Source organism: Miniopterus schreibersii (genome assembly GCF_964146895.1).
Source record: "Miniopterus schreibersii genome assembly, chromosome: 5".
NCBI classification, from domain to species: domain Eukaryota; kingdom Metazoa; phylum Chordata; class Mammalia; order Chiroptera; family Miniopteridae; genus Miniopterus; species Miniopterus schreibersii.
The window spans coordinates 46,797,930-46,819,022 of NC_138106.1; the positions used below are offsets into that span (position 1 = coordinate 46,797,930).

The 21,093-nt window shown below is 43.6% G+C and overlaps 1 protein-coding gene across 16 annotated transcripts in view; it reads right to left on the bottom strand.

Annotated features, from left to right (window-relative positions):
* The window catches only part of KALRN (kalirin RhoGEF kinase), a gene marked incomplete at its 3' end in the record, with an annotated part of 571,907 nt that overhangs the window by 228,058 nt on the left and 322,756 nt on the right, over positions 1 to 21,093 (bottom strand). For all 16 annotated transcript variants that reach the window (XM_081139141.1, XM_081139136.1, XM_081139139.1 and 13 more), the window contains exons 13-14: positions 18,385 to 18,559; positions 5,387 to 5,582 (exon numbers count right to left, since the gene is read on the bottom strand). In XM_081139141.1, the coding sequence (XP_080995267.1) occupies positions 5,387 to 5,582; positions 18,385 to 18,559 (371 nt within the window). The remainder of the gene's footprint in view (positions 1 to 5,386; positions 5,583 to 18,384; positions 18,560 to 21,093) is intronic.

A 21,093-nucleotide genomic window follows, 5' to 3' on the forward strand; every position in this document is an offset into this window, starting at 1 on the left:
TTTCTTGTGTTGACATTACTTCTCTCAATCTCACTAGCACCCTCAGGGTCTCTCAGAAACGCAACAAGAATGTCTGTTCTTTGCATCATGAAATATATTTGTAATAAAATAGTTTGTCAGTCTCCTTACAGAATGTTGTTTTGAAGTTTCTGACGTGCTCCCACAATGCCCTGTACCCATCCCTTCATGAGAACACTTCCACTGAGGTTGGTTTCTTATTAACTTGTCCAGGTTCTCGCAGAAATGCTGGCTCTCTGATACTAGATCCATGTCTGTCTGATGCCTCTCTTCATCTTTGGGACCAAGCCAGTGCTTGACTCCTAACACCCAAAAATACCTGTTCAACGAACACATGGGCCTCTTTTGGGAGGAGCTCAGGTCATGTACTGTGGTGGAAAGTACTTGAGAGCTTTGGGGAAGGACACATGTAACTTTGAATCCATGGTCTGCAACCTATTAACAGTGAGTCTCTGGGCTCTGTATTCTGGGGGTGTCGTGAGGACTCAGAGATAAAGTATATACAGTGCCTGATGTTTAGTAGGCTAAAAAATATATCAATTTTCCCACTTTTTCCTTTCCCTTGGGGAAATGATAACATATTCACTATTGATTACTGATGGGACTGTTGAATGACGTATAAAATCCTACCATTGGTGTTTATGTACTTGCTCAATGTATATCATTAGAAACTATGGTGGTTTGGGTGCTATTAGACCAGTGCTCTCAACCTTGGCTCATTTAGATTCATCTGAAGAACTTTAAAAAGTCACCATGTTCTGGCCACACCCCAGACCAAGAACACCAGAGTCTCTGGGGGTGGGTTCCACACATTAGTTAAGTCTTAAAGCTCCCAGGGTGAGTCCAACATGCAAACAAGATTGGGAACCACTGGATTAGATGGTACAGTGGCCAACAATCCAGGGACAGAGATATTCCTTCTGCTACACTGTTACTAGAATGTCTGGCATTGTGTTTATTTGGGACTCAAGGCCACAGCTTATAATAAACTTCTCACTTTGCTTTCCTTGGCTGCCAGGTCAGGGGAACCACTTTAATTTCCTCAAGGAGAGGTGGCTATAGTCTAAGGTAAGAGTTGGGGGTTCCTGCCCATACCTGTAATGTGTTTTTTGACTCTGTTCTTTTTTTTTTTTTTAAATATATCTTTATTGATTTCAGAGAGAGGAAAGGAGAGGGAGAGAGAGAGAGAGAGAGAGAGAAACATCAATGATGAGAGAGTCATTGATCGGCTGCCTAGCCCGCAACCTGGGCATGTGCCCTGACCAGGAATCGAACCCCGATTGCCTGGGTCCTAGGTCAACGCTCAACCACTGAGCGATGCCCGGTCGGGCTTGACTCTGTTCTTCAAATAGGTATCTGCCTCAGATAGAGAACATCTTTTCTCTTTCCCCTCCCCTTCCCACTCAGTATAACACCCAGTTCAGAAATTACAAAGTCCTTTAATCAGGTTTTTAGATCAGTATTCTCAACCTTGGCTCTACATTGAAACCACCTGGGAAGTTTTAAAAAATCTGGACCCATTCCAGACTAATTAAAGTAAAAATCCCTGAGAGGTGGGGCTCAGGCCTTGGTATTTTAAAGAACTTCCCCATGTGATTCTAAATATGCAGCCAGGAACTGAAAACCCTTGTTTTACACCAGGTTCTCCTCTGCCCTCCTCTCAGCCCCTGCCAGATTCACATTCTCATCAACCCCAGAGTAGCTTCCATTTTGGAAAAACACAGGTCTTTCCTTCCTATTATAACCTAAGTAAAAGTATGCATGGCCCATTATTTTTGCCTTCATCTGTCTCACCCACACTGATGTTCAATCTTGATGATTCAGCAAATATTATTACTGAGAACTTGCTATGTGCAAGACATGACCCCTCTGCTAGATGATGGGAAAGCACAGAGAAGGCAGACAGAGTCCTGCCCTCATGTTGCTGCAGAAGCTACAGGAACATAGATAACCCCAACCAAATGCACTGTGTGCTAGAACACTAGTGTAACGTATGATCATCATCGGGCTCTAGTGAACCCTTACCAAGCTTGGGTATCACCCCACTGCACCCTCACAATGACTCTCTTTGGTTGATATTCTCATGATCACCATTTTCCAGAGGCAGGAGAGGCTTAGAGAGTGAGTCACACGCTCAAGGTCACTCAGGGAATAAGGGGGGGGTGGGACCACAGGCCAAGCCATACCGTCTTCTCTCCTTGATGCACTCTTAACCTCTATGCTCAAGGATAAGAGTGATCCCCCAAAACTTAATGTATTTTAGAACTTATTTTCAAATACTGTGGCCAGAATCTTCCCAGGCATAGTATATTTTAAGCTTTACTGCCACAAATTTGAAACATTTTTTCACTTTGAAACCTTGCATAAAGAGAGAATTTGAAGCTTTGATTAAGCCACCAAAGCAACATATCCATAGGATGTATGGCTCCTGTCTGATTCCTAAGGTCAAGTACAACAGTCTCATGGTCAGATTACATTGGAGAGAAGACCTGAGGCATAACCAATGGAAGTGGTGGGGCTGAATCATGGAAAGTAAGAACTGAAGGGATGTTAGGAATCGAGGTCCACTGGCCATACTAGGCTGAAGAAGAGAGCAAGGTCTAAAGAGGAAGAAAAGGCACTTTTAACTTTTGATGGAGGAACTGGCCCTTGAATTCAGTCAGCATGTTTTCTCCAACTTGACTCTAACCAGCGAGCACCCCCCAACTTGAGGCTCAAGCAGATACAGCTACTGTGGGGAGAGCACAATGAGCAAGTGAAGAAACTGCTCCCGTTCCGCCCTCTATTCCTAAGGCTGACGCTGATTAAGCAAAGGCGTTTGCTTTGGTTAGAGTTGTTGGCACCCAGAGGGGTTTAGTGGAACCTGGCTCGATGTTACAAACTTCACACCTGCAGATAAGTGTATGGAAATTCTCTACTTCCATTTGCTCCTACAAAATCAAAATATAAGCCCTTAATTTAGCACGAAGAGCAAAATGCCAACCAAATTCTTAATTCTGCTTGTTGTCTTTTTCTAACACAATAGTTTATTTTACCTTTAGTTCAAATATACTTCATTAGATGTACATATCATAAATGCCCAAGCCATTTATTGCCTAAGTCCTGTGTCTCTAAAGTCCTGAATTCTTTGGCCACCAGGGTACAAGTTCCAGCTGGGCCCACCCCCACCTTCCGGTTCTGACATGACTCTGCCCTCCCCTCCTCAAGGCCAGAGGTGCTGATAGATGCCTCCTCTGCAGGACCAGGCATTCAGCAGCAGAGGGAGTGTTCTTGAAATCCCTGGACTCATTCCCTGTGAAGCCTCCTGGGCTGTGCCAGACTGAGCAGCTAGATGCGGTAGGAGCAAGGGAACAGCCAGTCCCAGCAGAGGGGGCTGAAGAGGCCGATGCAGCCTCTTCTGACAAAGCTCACTTCTAGAACAGGATGATGTGGGGGTGGGCAGCCCATCTGCCTGTGGCGTTTCACCCACTCAGCCCTCATGGTTAAGGTGGCTGCCAAGTACAACTACGCCCAGTCTTAAGCAGTCTTCAGGGACTGCCAGCTCCCAGCAGTCTTCCTGTTACCATGGATACCTGGCTCCTGGAATGGAGGTGGGCTTCCCCCAAGCATGCCAGAACCCTGGTCCTAAGTGTCATGGTTTGCAGGCAGACAAGCTCTCCTTCTGCCAGATTCATCAATACTGAGGGATGAAGGGTGAACATCCCTGTAAGGCTTCTCTGCCCAGCCTCTCTCTTAGGTACTGTGTCTGCATTCTCTCATGTTTCCTGGCCTTAGGTGGATAGCTGGCTATTGTGAGCATCATGAGGTCAAGCCATAGGGTGAAACCCTGAGTCTAGAGAGAGTTCTCAATCACAGAGAAAGGATCACAGTTTCCTTCATTGCTAACAAGGCCTTGAAAAGGTACAGGCCATGGCCTAGAACTCTGCTTCACAAACTTCAATGTGCACATGACTTACCTGGAGATTTTGTTAACACGCAGATTCAGATTCCTAAGTCTGGGATAAGGCCTGGAATTCTGCATTTCTAATTAGCTCTCAAAGATGCCGATGGTGCTGGTCCAGGGCCCACACTTTGAGCAGCAAGGCCCTCGACCAGCAGTGGTACATCAGAATTATCTGGAGGGCTTTGAAACACAGATTGCTGGGTCCGACCCCCAGAGGTTCTGATGTGATAGGTTCTAGGGACGGGCCCTTAAACTTTAGACTACAATGTGAATGGCTCTTTCTGGGACTGTATGGGGCATAGTCTGCACACCCATAAACAGACCTGTTCATAACACAAATGAAAATTCAAGGAAAGATTATGCTGACCAAAGTGAATAGAATTTACTCTGGTTAGAAGCGAAGTTCCTTTGAATGCTGGTATGTACTCTTTCAAGTCATTAAAAGAAACAGTACTTTACAGTTAAGTTTGATTGCTAAGGTCCACCTAACAATCTCATGATTGTAAATATCCTTCATGATCAACAGACATGGACCAACAGAGCTTTAAATAAGAGTCAATGGTCTGAGCCTGTGTCTGCCTCCTCCTGGAGGGTGAGGAACCTGAGCCAACAGGGTGAGGGGGTTGAGGGAGAGGAGGGCAAAGGTGGGTCTAGGTGCACAGGCCTGGGTTCTAGCACTCCAATGGCATGTGCTCACATGAGTGGTATCTTTTTTCTGGGCTAGTTGGGCTAGGGACTGTGATGGCTAGCAACAACAAAGGTTCTGACAACAAAGGCCAGTTTGGGGGAATAATAGCAAGGTCCCAATCATTTGTAGGATAAATAGTGAATAAATCCTGAGCAGAAAAAGAAGTCAAATCTGGGTAACTTGACCATGTTTTTTTTGAGAAGTTATAAAATTATATGACCTTGCCATAAATTTTTACCAGCACTTCTTGGGCTCATGCACAGACCAGTGATAAAAAACAGAACTCTGAGAGGCATGAACTGGAGATAAGGAACCAGCCTTGGGGATGGAGGACTGGGCAGGAAAGTGTGTATGGGAGGGGTGGGCGGGGTGGAATAGCAGATGTCTAACATTTGAATACCATTCACGTGGACGGCTGACTGCTTTTGGGGCCCACCTGGTTTTTTTTCCAGGCCATCATTTTTTTGGAATCTGTGCTAATTTCCACCATGGTTTTTCTCCATTCTCTCCACAGCAGCGGGAGAGCCTTTACCACAGCCTAACTGCAGCCTCACACAAGTTATTTCAGCTCTCAGGCTTCAGTTTCTTTTTCTTTAAAATGGGGGGAAAAACCTGATTCTTTGTACCTGTAGAAATAAAATGAATGAACAGAGTGGAAGTGCTCGTTGGAGTCAGCTGGTGCTCTTGGCTTTCATCACCTCCCCACCAGGAGTAGGAGGACAGGACAGGCTGCCTACCTGAGGCCTGGACCTCCATGATGTACTGGTGCAGATCCTGGCCCTGCTGGATGACCTCGAAGGTCATGTTATTCATGGCTAGCTTCCGTTCTGTGTGGCGCTGGAGCCGCTGCTCAGCCAGTGTCAGATCTTCCGTGTTGAAGTCATTCATCTGCCGGAGCAAGTCCTCGTTCCAGGCGTCTAGCTCTGCTGTCACCTGTGAGGGAACCACCATCAGTCCAGGCTCGCTGGCCCATGAGAGACTGCTAAGCTCATGGATCCCAAGCCTTATTAACTAACCTGACTCTCAGATCAGTCTCCGCTTTGCATTTCCTTGACTCAGGCTACGTTTAAGCAACATTGCCGCATACTCACCTATGCATGCTTTTGAAAGTGTTTTGCATGTGTTGCAATGTCTATAGCAACAGTAATGATGAAATATGGTTTATAAAGTTTTTAGTACTCCATCTCGTTCAACCACAATGCCCTGGAGAGGCAGGCAGGGTGGGGACCCTCAGGTCCAACTTGCAGAAGAGGAAGCTGCTGTCACTCAGATGGATGGAATGCTGTGCCTGGACTTCACCCTGCTCGCAAGGGGCAGACCGGACGCCATAGCTCAGGTCTTCTACTGACTGCTACTGCTACCACCCCGCTACTCTTAAAAATCTTACCACTGGAGAGGTCCTCAGAACTTAAGGATTGAGTTAACTCCTTTCAAGAAACAGAGACTGAGGGCTGGAGAAGACTGGTCAATGGCCTGAGGTCACACAATCAGTGAGAGCTGGTGTACATCACAGCTGGGGTCTCAATTTGGTTCCATGTTCTACTGTGCAGGTTCTCTCCCTCGATTACAAAGGTTGATACCTGGAGATGGTGACTACAAGGGGCAAATGTGTGGTATATCTATAGAAACCCAAGCAGATTATACTCCACTGAAAGGTATTAATGATTCTAATAAAGACAATGAATGGAAACCTTGTCTTAATATGAATTTGCTAATTCATTATTGCTTTATACCTCTGCTCATGTGCCTTCCCCTCATCTACTCTCAAATATGTGACTGCAGAGAGTCTGAATCCTACGCTTTACAAATGCTGCAATTAATCCCAGAATAGGAGCTCAGAAGTTCTGAGCTGGGTAATAATTTCACCTGATATATAAATCAGATAAAAACTTTTCTAACGTGGTTTTCAGGTCTGCGATCTCTTGCTACCCCCACAGCAGCCCTGTGAGGGCAATGGCACAGGGACGTCACCCCCTTTTCACAGGAGAGAAAATGAAAGCCTCATCCCAGGTAGAACAGCTACAATCTGGCCCAGGCAGCCTGAGCACAAATCCCAGAGCCAGTGATTTACATGTGGCATAGCCTCCCAGTCACCAAGAGCTGCTGCTCCAGGGACATTGGGGACAAAGGGAAAGAGAAGCCCAGCTGGAGGCAGGTGGCACTCTTCTCTCGTGTGCTGGGGCCACACAGGCTGGGAGGGGAAAGGCAAGCAGTGAGGACGGAGGGGCTGCTCTCTGGGATACAGGATTCAATTTTTTGTCTAACAGTAAGAACTTTCTTCATTGAAAGTTACTGCTGTCCCTGATGCAGAGGTGGGGGAACTGTAAAAATACCACCTTCACTGTCCTGGCTCCCACCTCAAGCCCCCACATCTTTTCAGGTTCACTGAGGGATCCACTGGGCTTAGCAGGAAAGCCTAGTATGTACTTATTGTGGGGAGGCCTTGGGGATCAGGTTGCCAGGCAAAACAGATTTTTGTTGTATTCATCTTTGAAAAATACTTAATCTCTAACTAGAGAAAGGAGTTAAACTGAGAAGAGAGATAAATGACTTATAATTTATGAAATAATTTATAGAATGAATAGGCCTACATAGACTAAGTAGGCATGTAAATGTTTTCCTTCTTGTATTTAAAAAAATTCAAGTATAACTTATATACAATAAAATACACATACAGGGTAGGGCAAAAATAGGTTTACAGTTGTTTGTATGGAAAATAATACAGTAATTAATACATACTAATACTAATAAACTCTGTTTTGTATACTCACAACTGTAAATCTACTTTTGCCCCACCGTGTAATTTAAGCATTAGTTCTATGAGCTTGGAAAATTTTATGCACCCATGTAGCCATCACCAAAAACAAAATATGAACCTTTCCATCACCTAGGGAGTCCACTTTTACCCTCTTCCAGTCAGTTCCTGCCCCCACCCTCCCCCACTCAGGTGCCATTTTCTGATTTCTATCATCAAAGATGTAGTTAAGCCTATTCTTGGATTTCAAACGAGATCACAGTATGGATTCTTTTATGCCTGGCTTTCTGTGTTCCACACGGTGCATTTAATGGTCATCTATGCTGTGTGGATTGGTAGTTCATTCCTCTCTACTGCTGTCCATTGTATAGATGTGCCACAGTTTGTTTATCAATTCTCTGGCTGATGGATTTGGGGGTTGTTTCCAGTGTTTGGCTGTTATGAATCAGGCTGACGTGAAAGTTCCTACCCAAGTTCCTCTGTGGACACAGATTTTCACTTCTCTTGAGAGTTTCCTAGGAGTGCAGCTGTAGGGTCATAGGGCAGTGTGTGCTGAACATTCCCAGGAGCAACCTTCCATTCCCCTTAGGCATGCATGGAAGCTCCAGCTGCTCTGCATCCTCACCATCACTCGGTATTATGAGTCTGTTTAAATGCAGTCATCCTAGCGGCGTGAAGTGGTATCTCGTGGTTTTAGGATGACTAATGATGGCGAGCCCCTTTTCATATGCTACTGCTCATTTGTGTCTACTTTTAAAAAGTGTTTTTTACACTCTTTTGCCCATTTTTCAAAAACTAGGATAATTACCTTTTGATTAGAGATTTGTCAGAGTTCTTAATATGTGCTGGATACAAGCGGTCTATCAGATAATATATTGAAAAAAAGCCCAAACAAAATTTTTACTCCCTTTCCTTGCCGGCAAACTAAGAGAAATTAGAATAAAACTAAGACAACAAGCATGAAAGGAACAGCCTGCCTTCCTTTCAATTTTGGTTTTTGTTTTGTTTCCATAAAACTGAGTCTGTACAGGGTCTCTTTACTGCAGGAAATCCCAGAGGGGCCCCAAGGCCAGGGGTCTGTGAGTGGGACGTGTCGAGGTCCTGGGGCAAGGAGCCGAGCACAGGTGAGGTGCTCAAGCTGGGACAGAGGCTCAGGGGTCTGGCGTCTTGAGAGTCTAAATACAAACCAAATGTGAAATGTGTCCAGGATTCTGTATCCAGTGTTTCTGTATCCTTGCTTCTCCGCTTCCCTACCTTCCTCCACCCTCACCACCCAACACCATCAAGTATAGGGCCCAAATTTGTTACGAAGCCTGAAGAATGTGAATTTCAAGGAGCTACTCAGCAGAACGCCTGGGTCTTAAGCTGCCCTTCTTGTATTTAAATGCCTTTTACTCTGTGGCTGACTCTTTCCATTCTGCCACGCACTAGAGCCTTGTAATGGTCTGACTTACGTATTTTTTTCTGATTGACTTGTGTATTTCTAATGCTTGCTGGAATTTAAATTATCCTCTCTTCTATTTGCTCAAGGAATGTTCTTTTATTGGGTTCCTCCTCTCTACCTTCTTTCTGGGGTACAAGGCGGGCATTCAATACGTGCTCATTATTTTTTTTAAAGAAAAACTTTGTTTCAAACCTGAAGTTTACCTACTGCTAATGGACAAACCTAGCTCTCCAGCCTCATCTCATGCACTTGTTACATGAACCAGACAGCTGCTTTCCTCACTGACCCTGAGAGTTAGCTCTGCCCTCTCCAGTCTCCCTCCCTGGTCCAGTAGCCTTGAAATACCCCTGCACCTCCTTCCAGTCTATTCAAGTTCTCACCACTTTCGAAGTAAACTTTCTGGCATGAAAAGACCCCCAGGCCAGAGGTTTATCCCTGGCTTATCTCATAACATGGGGCAGGGGCTAGTTTGCCAATACAGAAACAAGACTGGAAAGAAAAACTTGCACTGGGAATAAATTCGGTGATTTAACTCCATTTGGAAAAGAGACCTGGAAGAATCTGTTCAGGGCAGAAACTAGGGCCTGAACCAAATAAATGAAAGAACACAAGGTGCCCACAGGGAATTCAGCTTTTAATCAACCTATTTTGCTTTCTCCTTCCATTCAATTAACTCCACCTCAGCTCCTGGCCCACTCACTCTTGGCTCCAGTGGCCTCCATCTCCCATGCTCTCCTGAATTAATCGGAGTGTGACGGTACAATGACCTCTCTGAGAGGTACATTGGCAACGTTTCTATTCTAACAACTGTCTACTCTAGAGCCACGACCATAAGGGAAATCAGAGAAGGAGCTAAACAGAAATCTATAAAGGGTAAGAGGCAGTGGGAAATGGGAAGGCTCACATCAAAACGAAGCCCAAGGCTTTCCTGCCAAATGAGACTCACTGAATCCAGCATTCTGCGGCCAAAAACTGACCCTAGGGACTTGGCTTAGCAGCTGCCTTGGGCTCTGGTCTCAGGAAGCCCTCTCCATTGTTTCTCCCATTTTTGGGTCTTTCCCAGTATTTATATGTAGAGAACACTTTAGCTTCTCCGGTCCAAACGTTTTATTCTGTATCTGCCTGAATCAAAACTCACCTGCCCCTTCTCTCCCCACTTCCTGTTGTCAATTCCCATCAACTCAGCTCTTTGTTATCACCTGCACAGGTGGAAACCTCACTGTGTTGTCCTTTTCTTCAGCTCATTTTTAGATGCCGGTGGTCATGATAAAGATAATGATCAGGATTAAAGAAGATATTTTACCTTGTGCGTTTATTATGGAGTAGACAGTGTGTTGAGCAGTTGACTAAACTTCTTTTAATCCTCATAGCAACTCTGGCAGGAAATTGAGGCCCAGAGAAGTCAGTTTGTTTTCCCCATGGTCACAGAGCTGAGCATCCAGCTACAAAGTCCAGTGCTCTTGACCATGGTGTTATGTCAGTAAAGCTGGCCCAATAATTGATTCTGGGGGTAGCTTTCTTTTTATTAATCTTGCTTCAGAGAAGTGCCCATGTAACCTTTCCCTGTTTTCTTTTTCAAAATAACCTCCAGGATAACTCCATTCTCTACTTCACATGAACCTTTTAAGTTAATTATTTGTCCTTTGACTAGATCAATAAATTAATTGTGTGCTTGTGACCATATCTAAATGCCAAGAATAATTTAATTTATCCTTGTAAGAAAACACATAGACTTCCCCCAATAGGATATTTTTGTTTAAGAGTTTGCTAATGTTTTTGTTTTGTTTTTAAGCCGACTCTGCCAAATTACTAAGTATAGAGGTAATGTTAACCTATCCAGAAATTTCTGATCCCCTAGGACCCTCTGTCATGAGCAGGAGACACATCTGCAATATGATATTAGGGTGTGAACAGCAGGATGGGAGCTTCAGCAGAGAGAAGTATAACCTGCCCTCTGTAGGGCAGGAGCAGAGCCTTTGCTTCTCACAGCAGCTGCATGAACTCAGGGATTGCCTAATCTGACCCTGTAACAAATTCAGAGAGAAACAATGGGGGAAAATAAGATGGGATACTTAACTGCTTAAAATATGAAAGCAAATTTATATATGAAAATATATTGTGAATAATAATAGCATGCCAATTACAATGTATTAAGTGTTTATTAAGTGCCAGGAGCTTTGCTAAAAATGTTCTACATGCTAACTCATTAAATCCTTAACAACCCTACAGATCAGGAATTATTATTCTCATCCCCATTTCTCAGATGAGGAAATCGAGATGAGGAAACTTGCCTAAGGTCACACAATTAATAAAGCTGGTGAAACAAGTTTCAAGCCCAAGCAGTCTGACTCAAAATACTACATACCTGATAACTGTGCCATTGCGTCTCAGCACACGGTGTGTGTGTGTCTATGTGTGTTTATATATGTGTAATATATGTGTATATCTATCACATATGTTACATACATTAAGGTCCAATCGCATTCCAACTAAGAGTGGGAGGAAGGGTCCGATTTCATTGTGGTGAGACTGCTCTGAAATACATGGACTATCAATTGCAAAATGAGCATATTTCTGTTTTATGATGTCATTATTTTTACTAGGATGAGAAAAGTGAAAGCTAAATATTCTCTACTGACCTAGAAGTGGTGGATGGTGGAAAGGCATACTGCAGTGAGAGAGACAGGCCCGTTACATTGGAAGAGCTGTTTTATCTGTAATGGGTTTGTATACCGATACAGGTTACCACTGTGAAACTAAAATAAGCTGAATTCCCATAATCATTTATTCTTCTTGTCTAAGAAGATAATGTAAAGTTCTTTGCTGTTAATCAATGTACAAAATGATGAAATTAGTGAATTCTATTGCAGCTTATTTGAAAGGTAGATTATAACATTTCCCCATTTTAGGAATATATATAAACTGTCTTAAGAGTTAAAATATTTCTTTATGCAGCTATATAAAGACCTTTGGGACTATAACAAGAATTTTTTGGAAAAGCAAAAGGACTTGGCAGGAAAGAAATACACTGAGTTGTTTTTCATTTTTGGCAACATAATGTAAGAACATATTGCAACATGCTGTAATTGATGAGTTTCAATGTTCAGCTACCTAATTTCTATTCCAATGGGATAATCTGGATAACTGAATACATTTTATGACCAATTTCATGTTCTTTTCTTCATTATCATCATGATTAAAACTGAGATCTCTAGTACAATCGTGAGTGATCCTGAGTGGTTCTTCTGTCCTTATCATTGCTTCTTAATCAGTTTGGGACCTGTGGGAATCTATTCTGTTTTCCAAAGCTCTCCCTTTGTGGAAGAGCTCCTCCAACATCTGCTGTTCATTGTTCACTCATTCTAGTGCTTATCAATGCTTCAGTGTCAGATTCTTCTTTTCCCCTCAAGCTAAATACCTAGTACCGGAGCTCACATCCAAGACCTTCTGCTGAATCCCCTGCATCCCTACCAGAAACCAGAAGCACACAGCTTTGAACTTGATAACATAACCTGACTTCAGGTCTACAGCCCCAGACCCACCCCATTACAGAGTAATATGGAAGTTTCATCAGGAATCTTTAATAATTTACTAAAAACATGTGACTTGCCAGAATTAATAATGCTGTGTGAAGAATCCTTAAAAAAAAAAAAAAAAAAAAAGATGGAAGGGGAAAACTCCCAATGATCTTCAAAAATCAATTTGATAACAGTCTAGAAGAGACTATCAAATAAATATTTTGTGCAGACTATGGTGTACTTTATTGTATTTATTCTGCATTTCCGTCTCAAAGGATCTGGGGCATATTTATAAAATGCTACAGTGATCCCTAGGAGGAATCCACAAAGACTGATCTCAAACAGACCTCATTTGCTTTCTTGATACAGTTACTACGTGGTGGAGTTGAGGTATATTACAAACACGGAGAACAGCAAGGCTTTGCCGATTCTCACACTGTATCTATAGAAGAAAAGGTTATGAAATGGCCCTTCTATGGTCCACAGTCGATGGCTATTTGTCAGTGGAGCTAGAACAGTGAAGCCCTGCCTGACCTGGTCAATATTTCAAATGGCCACAATGTTATAGCAATAATAAATTAAATTTATTTTGATAGGCTGAAGAACTGGGCCAACAAAAAAAAGTAAAATTTGAGAGGGAAAATATATAAAAAGCTTTCATTTAGGTTAATAAGAAAGTCAGCATATGCAAATCAATTACCTTGAAAAACTAACCAGGGGCTTTTAGGAGAGCACAAGCCCAGACAAGATAGGTGGTAACGTCACTGAAAAGGCTACTGTCTCCTGGGTGCACTGGGAGGTGCCAGGGTCCTGAACATGCCACATCCAGGTGTGTCTAGTAAGCTGGGCACGATCAACTAGAGTCCCTTCAGCAGCAGGTAACCAGGAGGGTCAGGTGTCTGGAAACCATGTCACATCCAGAAAGAGGTGATTAAATTGGAAATATGTGCCACAGAGAAGGGCTGATGATGAAATACCACATTTTTAGAGTCGGAGGGGACTACAGAAATAACTTACATGATCTCAACATTTTTCAGATAAAGGAGAAGAGGCCTGTGATGACCATTTTCAAACAGTTTTCAGGCTGCCAAATAAAAGAGGGAGCAGATTTGTCCTGTTTTTCCAGAGAGCAGATCCAGGACCAAAGTATAGGAGGGTGAAGAAATCCTGAGCTCCCTCTTGTCTCTCCCCTCCTACCCACCCCCTGCTTCTGGGCTCTGGAAATATTCTGGTAGAGGCTGGGTGGCATCTTCCAAGGATGCCAAATCCTGGCCACCAAGTTTAACCTGTTTTCTAGGTAAAGTCTCATCAGGAAACCCTCCATGGGCAGCCTGACAAAGCTGGGCATTCCTGCTTCCGTGTTCTCATCAAACCGTGAGCCCCTCTTTTTCACAGAATTATCACATAGTTCGATGGTTTTGTTCCTGTGTTTCTCTCCAACTATCCCCCTAATGCCAGGGGCCGTATCCTCAATGCCCAACATAGTTTTAGGTACATAGTAGGTACCACTAAATGTTTATTGAGTGGAATTTCTATCAGGTAAAAGGTTGACTGAGTGACCTCTTTCAAATATAAAATGTTAAGGGCCTCTTCATACAAGCAACTGAAGAGTTGAGACCACCAGTAAATTACAATCAGTTTCTTCCCCTCTAGGCAGAATTTTCTTTCTTGAAGGCCATTTCTTCCCAGCCTCAGCCTGGCCCCAGTTTGTCCTAATGCGCATCCCATGGATTTATAGTTAGCTATTCTATTCCTTACTCAGGTTAATTGCACAGATTAATTTTCAGGTGCACTGAGCAAATTTTGATTGTAATTACAAAGCCAGAGATTTAAAAGAAAGATCATAACCGTGACCCATTTTTCATCAAGTCCCTCGTGTAGAGTATCTTTCTTGGTGTCATTTCCAGTACTCTCCAACGTGGGTATGCCCGTCCAGGGGGTGTTCAAGATTATCCATTGATAACAGAGAGAAAAATTATCTGTCTATAAATGTGCATATATATGTGCATATGTATTATATGCATACATATTAGATCAAACCACTAAAGAAGATAGGCCATTTCCCTGAACTTTCTCTAGTAGAGTGAGTCTCCATCTGACAACCTGGTGGATAGTATAGCCGGAGGGGACTCCTCAGGAATGGTGGGGCCCCCACTGCAGAGGGGCTGGCTGTGGCTCATTTGTTCAGCTGCTTTAATCACATTTCAAATTATTGCTCTTTTCACGTGTCCAGCTAAATGGATTTATCTATCATCTAGTTTTAACTAACCTAACCTTCACAGAAAGACACATGGCTCCATAAGGTTCCTCAAAGATGGGAGCTTGCAGATAATACGAATCATGAAAGCACAAGAGAACTTGGAACTCTTTGTTGATCACAATGTGGGGTCAAGAAACAATGACAATCTAATCAGGTCTGTCAAGAAACCAGGCCCAAAACATAACTGAAAATGATCCAGAAGATTATTTGAAGTAGGGAACTACAACTTCTAATGAAAAAGTGCAATTTCACCCTAAGGGCACACTGAGTTTTGAGATTATTAGTCATTAGTGATGGTAAAACATGCATAATTTATATACCAATATAAATGCATATATAGAGGGTTGCAAGTTCAAAATTAATTTTACTGAGAGAGTGCATAATCAAAAGAGTTTGGAGACCACTGGACTGTTCTTGCTTCTAAAAATATATTTTTAAATTTCTTTCTGATCATTCTGATTAACTGTAGAAAACTTGAAATGCATGGATGTTTCAAAAACAAGAAAATATTATCCATATGCCAATCATCACAAAATAAACATTATTTGTATTTGGTGAAATGTCTCTTTCATCATAATCACTTCATATACAATGTTTCTCATAGAGGGAGGCTGAGCCTACAGAAAAAGGCTTTTTAGAACATCTATAGGTCACTTTGTCTAGTCTCCATGGCGTCTAAAAAGGTATGTCAGGAATGCAGCCGCAGTCCCGGGTTTTGAACGTTTGCCGAATCCATTTGGGATAAATTTCACTCTTACTGGAAGTGCCCTATGACTTCATCCTAGGTTACATTGTGGGAGCCATGCACACCATTCTTACTGAGCAGGAAGACACTGATGCAGCAATTCCTATGTTACCTTAATTCTTACATTAATTAGCCCATTTCCCCCATCGGTGATATGGTTAAGGAGCCATGCTTAGATCTCCAGAAGTCAGGGAGCAGGCCTGCTCTGGTTTTCTTCGGTAATCCCCAGGAATTCGGAGCATGTCCATCAGACTCCCTCCTTTAGGGGGGGAACCATAGTTTGGCCCTGCAGTGACAGCCCTGCCCTGCCTTATGTCAGCTCCGACACGTCTCGTTACAGAAACTACCCTTGGCTTCACATCCTGAAACTTCTCTACATGTTTGCTCTCCATCCCCACAGTGAACCACTAGCTAGTATGTGAAGTAATCTCATCACCCTGAAAAATAACTTCTACAATCTGACTCGAAGCAGAACTTTTCCATGGGTTTGGCAGAATTTCCATTTTTATCTAAGATGAAATGTGGCATTTCCCCAAGGTTTGGGCCACACCCCAAACGGGGAACAAGACCCCTTCACTGCCTAACCCAGAGGGTGCAGGGCACATCACCACTTTTATCTCACTGTTTTCCTTAGACCCTCATACTATGGCCCCACACTCTCTCTACTGCATCCATAATCAGCTGCCCAAGCTGCTGTCCAGGATTCGGGGTGGGAGGGGGAATTTTTATACAGATGGAGGCTGAAGAATGCAAATCTACAATTTAAATATCAAGCTCCCCTATTGTAACATTTAAATAAGACCCATTTGAGTTACAGCTAGCTTTTTTTTTTTTTAAGTCTATTTTTTGCATATACTTTGGGCTCTTTTTCAGGAGTAAAAATGGATTTTCCCAGAATCACTATAGGCAAACACACCCTCGTGATGCCCCCAGCAGATGTCAGGGGTGCAGTCCATGGCCAAGCAAATCAAACCAATGCATTCCGGAAATAAACTAGCAACCCTGACCTTGAAACCACAGCCATCTAATGAAATAACATGTAAACATCCAACTCCCAGATTGTTTCCTTCCCCTTAAGCATTCTGAGATGTGGACCCAGAATGAGAGGAGAGTAAATAAAGAACCACCTGCTAACATGATCTCCCCTGGATGTGTTCATACTCTATGGGCGAAACGGAGCTGAGGAAGGACTGTGGGAGTGCCTGGGGCCTACATCACTGACATAGAATGTAACCTCCGTTTATTTCTGCAAGGTTTACTCCCAATGACCAAAGACTAATAACTCACACCCCTTAATTCTTTCTTTATTGCCTCTGTAGCCCTGCCTTTATGAAGTCCACTATATTAACTCCTTGCTGCATGCCAATATCTCTAAATTTTCACTGGCATTTAAACTGTTCTTTCAATATGTGTGTTTTTTTTAATTAATGTTTTTATTGATTGTAGAGATAAAGGAAGGGAGAGAGAGAGAGAGAGACATTGATGTGAGAAACATTGATCGGCTACCTCCTGCATGCTCCCTACTGGGAATTGAGCTTGCATCCCGGGCATGTGCCCTGACTGGGAATCGAACCAGTGACCTTTTGGTACATAAGACTATGCTCAACCAACTGAGCTACACGGGCCAGGGTGTCAATATATGTTTAATACTGCTTGACACCTGAAATCCTTTTGAGTGTTAATTCAAAATAATCAACACTTTGTAAAAATACAAAGCATAAATAAATTAACCTAAAGTTAAGGACTAAGTTGGAAGGATAGACGAGATCTAGGTTTAAAGACTTAACTCTTTTCCTTTGTCCCACAAAATGTCCAGAAGGAACCTTTAGAATATGAAACCTTGAAGCAAGAAATGGCAGTGGCGTCTGGGGAGGCAGGGGTAGAGGTATGTTTATGAGAAGAGAAAGATCGTAGGAGAGGAAGGGACAGGAAAGACTGCTTTAGGACTGCTTGTCTTTCACAGTTTCAATTCTAAGCATAAACATTTTTGGTCTCAGGACTGAAAAAAAGGGCAGCTGTTGCCAGGACAGTTTTCTGGTTCCGTGTGGGATTAGGATATTGGAGCTTTCAACATTAAAAAAAGATATCTTCCTTCCAGACCAGTTCCAAGGAAGTTTCCACAGTTATTGGAAAGATCAGTTCCAGACACCCAGAAGCCCAACTTGGAGAAGATGGTTAAAATGAAAAACAAAGTTTTATAAAGGGTGGACAGTGAACTGGGTCTCTCTGGGAGCGAAGAGAAGACAGTGTTTTTAATTTAACCTTTTGCCTCCCTGAGAAGGACAAAGCACCTAAGTGTCTGATACTCTTCATACCGCAGAAGCCCTACTGCCCTGGCTTTTGGGCTTTAGTTACAGTTTCAAAGCAAAAAAAAAAAAAAAAAGGATATCATTTGGGACAGTTTTAATAGGTATCACAAAGGGGGCATTACTATACCAGAACACCCAATCCTGATCCTTTCAGAATGAACTGAGGAGGCTAGAGATGACCACCAAATGGCCTGAGCACAGACTGACTGACTTAATAAACAGAAAGCAAACTGAGGACACACATGGGTCTTCCTTCCTATGGCTCCCAGCTTTCTGGCTGCTTTGTGATGTCCGCTGAAGAGACCTCCAAATTTTAACACCTACCTACTCATGATGATAAGAATTCAAGGACTCTACCTCAAGTCTAACACAGCCAACTCCATGGTCTTTCAGGAATCAAAGTACCAAGAGTCCAAAGCAACCCAACCAAAACCTTCTCAACGAGGTTATCCCCAGATACACAGTAAAATTGAGGAACTCTATTTGGCAGTGGAGGTGAGACGGACAGAAGAATATAATAATGTGGATTGTGAATTTGTTGATTTCTGTAAATGTACCCTTGATGCATAATCCCTTCTAATCCCCTTAAGCTACACTCCCTTCCCAGACCCCGGGCAGTGCCCTTGGCCAGGCAGCAGGCCACCCTGCAGCCTCCCGGCACTCTCATGACCGCCCCTGCTCACCACTCTCCCCGCCATCCCTACCTCAATGGTATACTGCTCAAAGATGCGCAGCTGCAGGAAGATGTCCAGCTTGATCTTCCGCTCGTGGAAGAGCTCTTCCATCTGCACCTGGGCATCGTCCAGCTGCTGCAGGACCGACTCGATGTGGCTGATGGAGCTACTGTGGGGGGTCTTGTTGTTGGACACAGCCGAGTCCCTGTGGCAGAGCGGAAGAGAAGGGAGGGGCCTTGTCATGATAAACGTGATAGAGGAGCAGGGGGCCTTCCTCTTCTGAACAAGGTGGACGTCAATCAGTTGAGTCACTCAATGGACAGATATTTATCAAACTCCTACTGTGAGCCAGGCCCTGTCTGCTTAGTAGATGAACCAAAAGTGCATGCATCCTCTTTGGGGTTCACAGCACAGTAGCTCCAAGACTAGCTGCTCTCCTGTTCCTCAGACAGAATCGCAAAAAGGATCAACTGAAATGCTGTTGAAGGGGCTCTACAAAGCATAAATGGAATGATCCCATGCGCATATGTAGTCTAATACATGTAATTTTAATACACACACACATGCATAAGAGTAGCCACATTAAACACAATGCATGAGTAGACACATTAAAGACATAGAATAAAAACCTCTTCCTAGTTTTACTTCACAGGATTGTTGTGAAAGTGAGGCCCTGGCTGCCAGGATTAGTCACCCACTTTATAATGCTCTGCCAAAGTTACAGTCTGCTGTTATTACACAGGCTTCCAGCTGTACTTAGAAAAGCATGGACCTGAAGGCTACAAGCTGGGAGTAAGTCCCCGCTCTGACGTACATGGGCTAGTGGCCTTGGGAAACGACCTCCCTGAGCCCCAGCTGCCTCCTATAAAGTGGACTTAATTATCCCTGCCCTGCTCACTTCACATTTTGCTGTTAAATGAGACCTTGTGTGTGAACATGCTCTGTGACCAGGAATGTGCAGTGTGAGTGACTATTAATCCTGAAAGGACACAAGTGAAATACTGAGTGCTGATTGGGGCACAGGCCCAGATGGGGACAGTAGAGGATAGGGCACAAGAAGCTTGGACTGCAACAAGGTTTCAAAGAGGAGGAGTTATGATTTGGATGTTAGAACAAAAGGACGAATCCAGCCAGGAAGATGGGAGGGGTACACTTTCTGAGCAGGGAGAATGTATACAGAAGTATCAGGGGAGGTGACACATTGTAGAGGGGAACCAAAAGATAAATATATTGACCTGTTCAGAGAAGTGAGGTGGTGGAGAGACCTCCAAAGAGATCATTATAATAGGAAAACTGGAGGTTAAGAAGTTAACATCCTATAGGGCCTTGAGTAAGCTAGAGCCCTAAAACTTGAAATAAATGGGCACATTCAATGTCTTGCTTTCTCATACAATTTAAGAAGTGAGAGGACAAGGGGGAAGTCATTAGTATTGAGTCCTCTCATCAGCAAGCTTTCTGAAAAATAGGCCTTTTAGCCTGTGTTTGTCTAAGAAGCAATAGTATCTGAGCTCAGACTGTCTGCTTCTGATGGAGCCTAAGACCGGTTGGTCAAGAGCCTCTCCTGTCGTTCAGAGAGCTCCCAATTGTACCTCCTAGCCCTGGCCTATCTGGGCATGAAACCCCACCATTGCACAGATACCCCCAATCATGAGGCACGTAAGAGATGTACTCATACTATGCACTATGCATTTGTTAAGGGCTTTGCTATTGGGAGGATGTGACTGTTCTTTCTAACTGTTCCTCTCAGTCTCTCTCCATCACACATCTTCCAGAAGGAAGAAGCTAATTTCTGACCATTCTGCACAGCACCTACGTCAGGGTCACACTCACTGGGAATCACAGAGAGGATGAGAAGTGACGTCAGGGACTTCAGTGATGAGTGCCAGACCTAGAGAAGCGGAGACCTAGAGAAGGTATGTGCCTGGTGTGGTGAGATGGCCTGCCAAGGTCTACTAGGCACCATCTACATCTCTTTCCCTTTGACTGGTCTTGATATCAGGGAGGAGAGCCCAGGCTAGAGTCAGGCTAGTAGGGGAATAAGTGGTCACCGTGGGTCTCGAGCACACGCCTATGGTCTTCACTGAAATCCATGGACCTTAAACTTGTGGAACTGGCATCAGCCAAGTCACTGCCTTCACCATCTCTGAGTAGCCTTCTGCCCCTAGGCATGGTGCAAGAAGACCCAGCTCCACAGAGAGTAAGGCCAACCAAGCTTGTGAAAAGTATTGGGAGAGGAAATACAAAGCCATTACAAAATTCCAGAGCTGACAGGTCTCTTAAGAGTGAGCACCTTAATCATGCAGATGAAGCAGCTGAGACCCAGAGATGTTAAGTGACTGCCTGCTTATTTGGAATTTCCTTTGGAAAAAAATAACAGTGGAGTTTCCTAGGTAGGCAGACAAAATTGTTATGTGTTATATGTTGATGAAGATGAATTAGGGGACCAAGGGAGAGAAGCTGTCTTGTACGTATGCAACAGGAAGATTCAGAACATCTCATGTGCATATTTAGAGTAGAAATAATTAATTTCCAACAGAAAAACATGCCAGGGACATTAAAAGGTAAGTTCTCATTGTTTATTTAATTAGACAACTGATATGGGGGGGCGGGGACAGCCCTCTCAATTGAAGGAATTCCCTCAGGCCCCAGGCTTGGCCTGGGACTTGTTGATGAGATTATTTCTGTCCAGAGCTGGCAGAGGTCCCAGCTCTCAGTGATTCTGGGATAGGAACAAGTCCC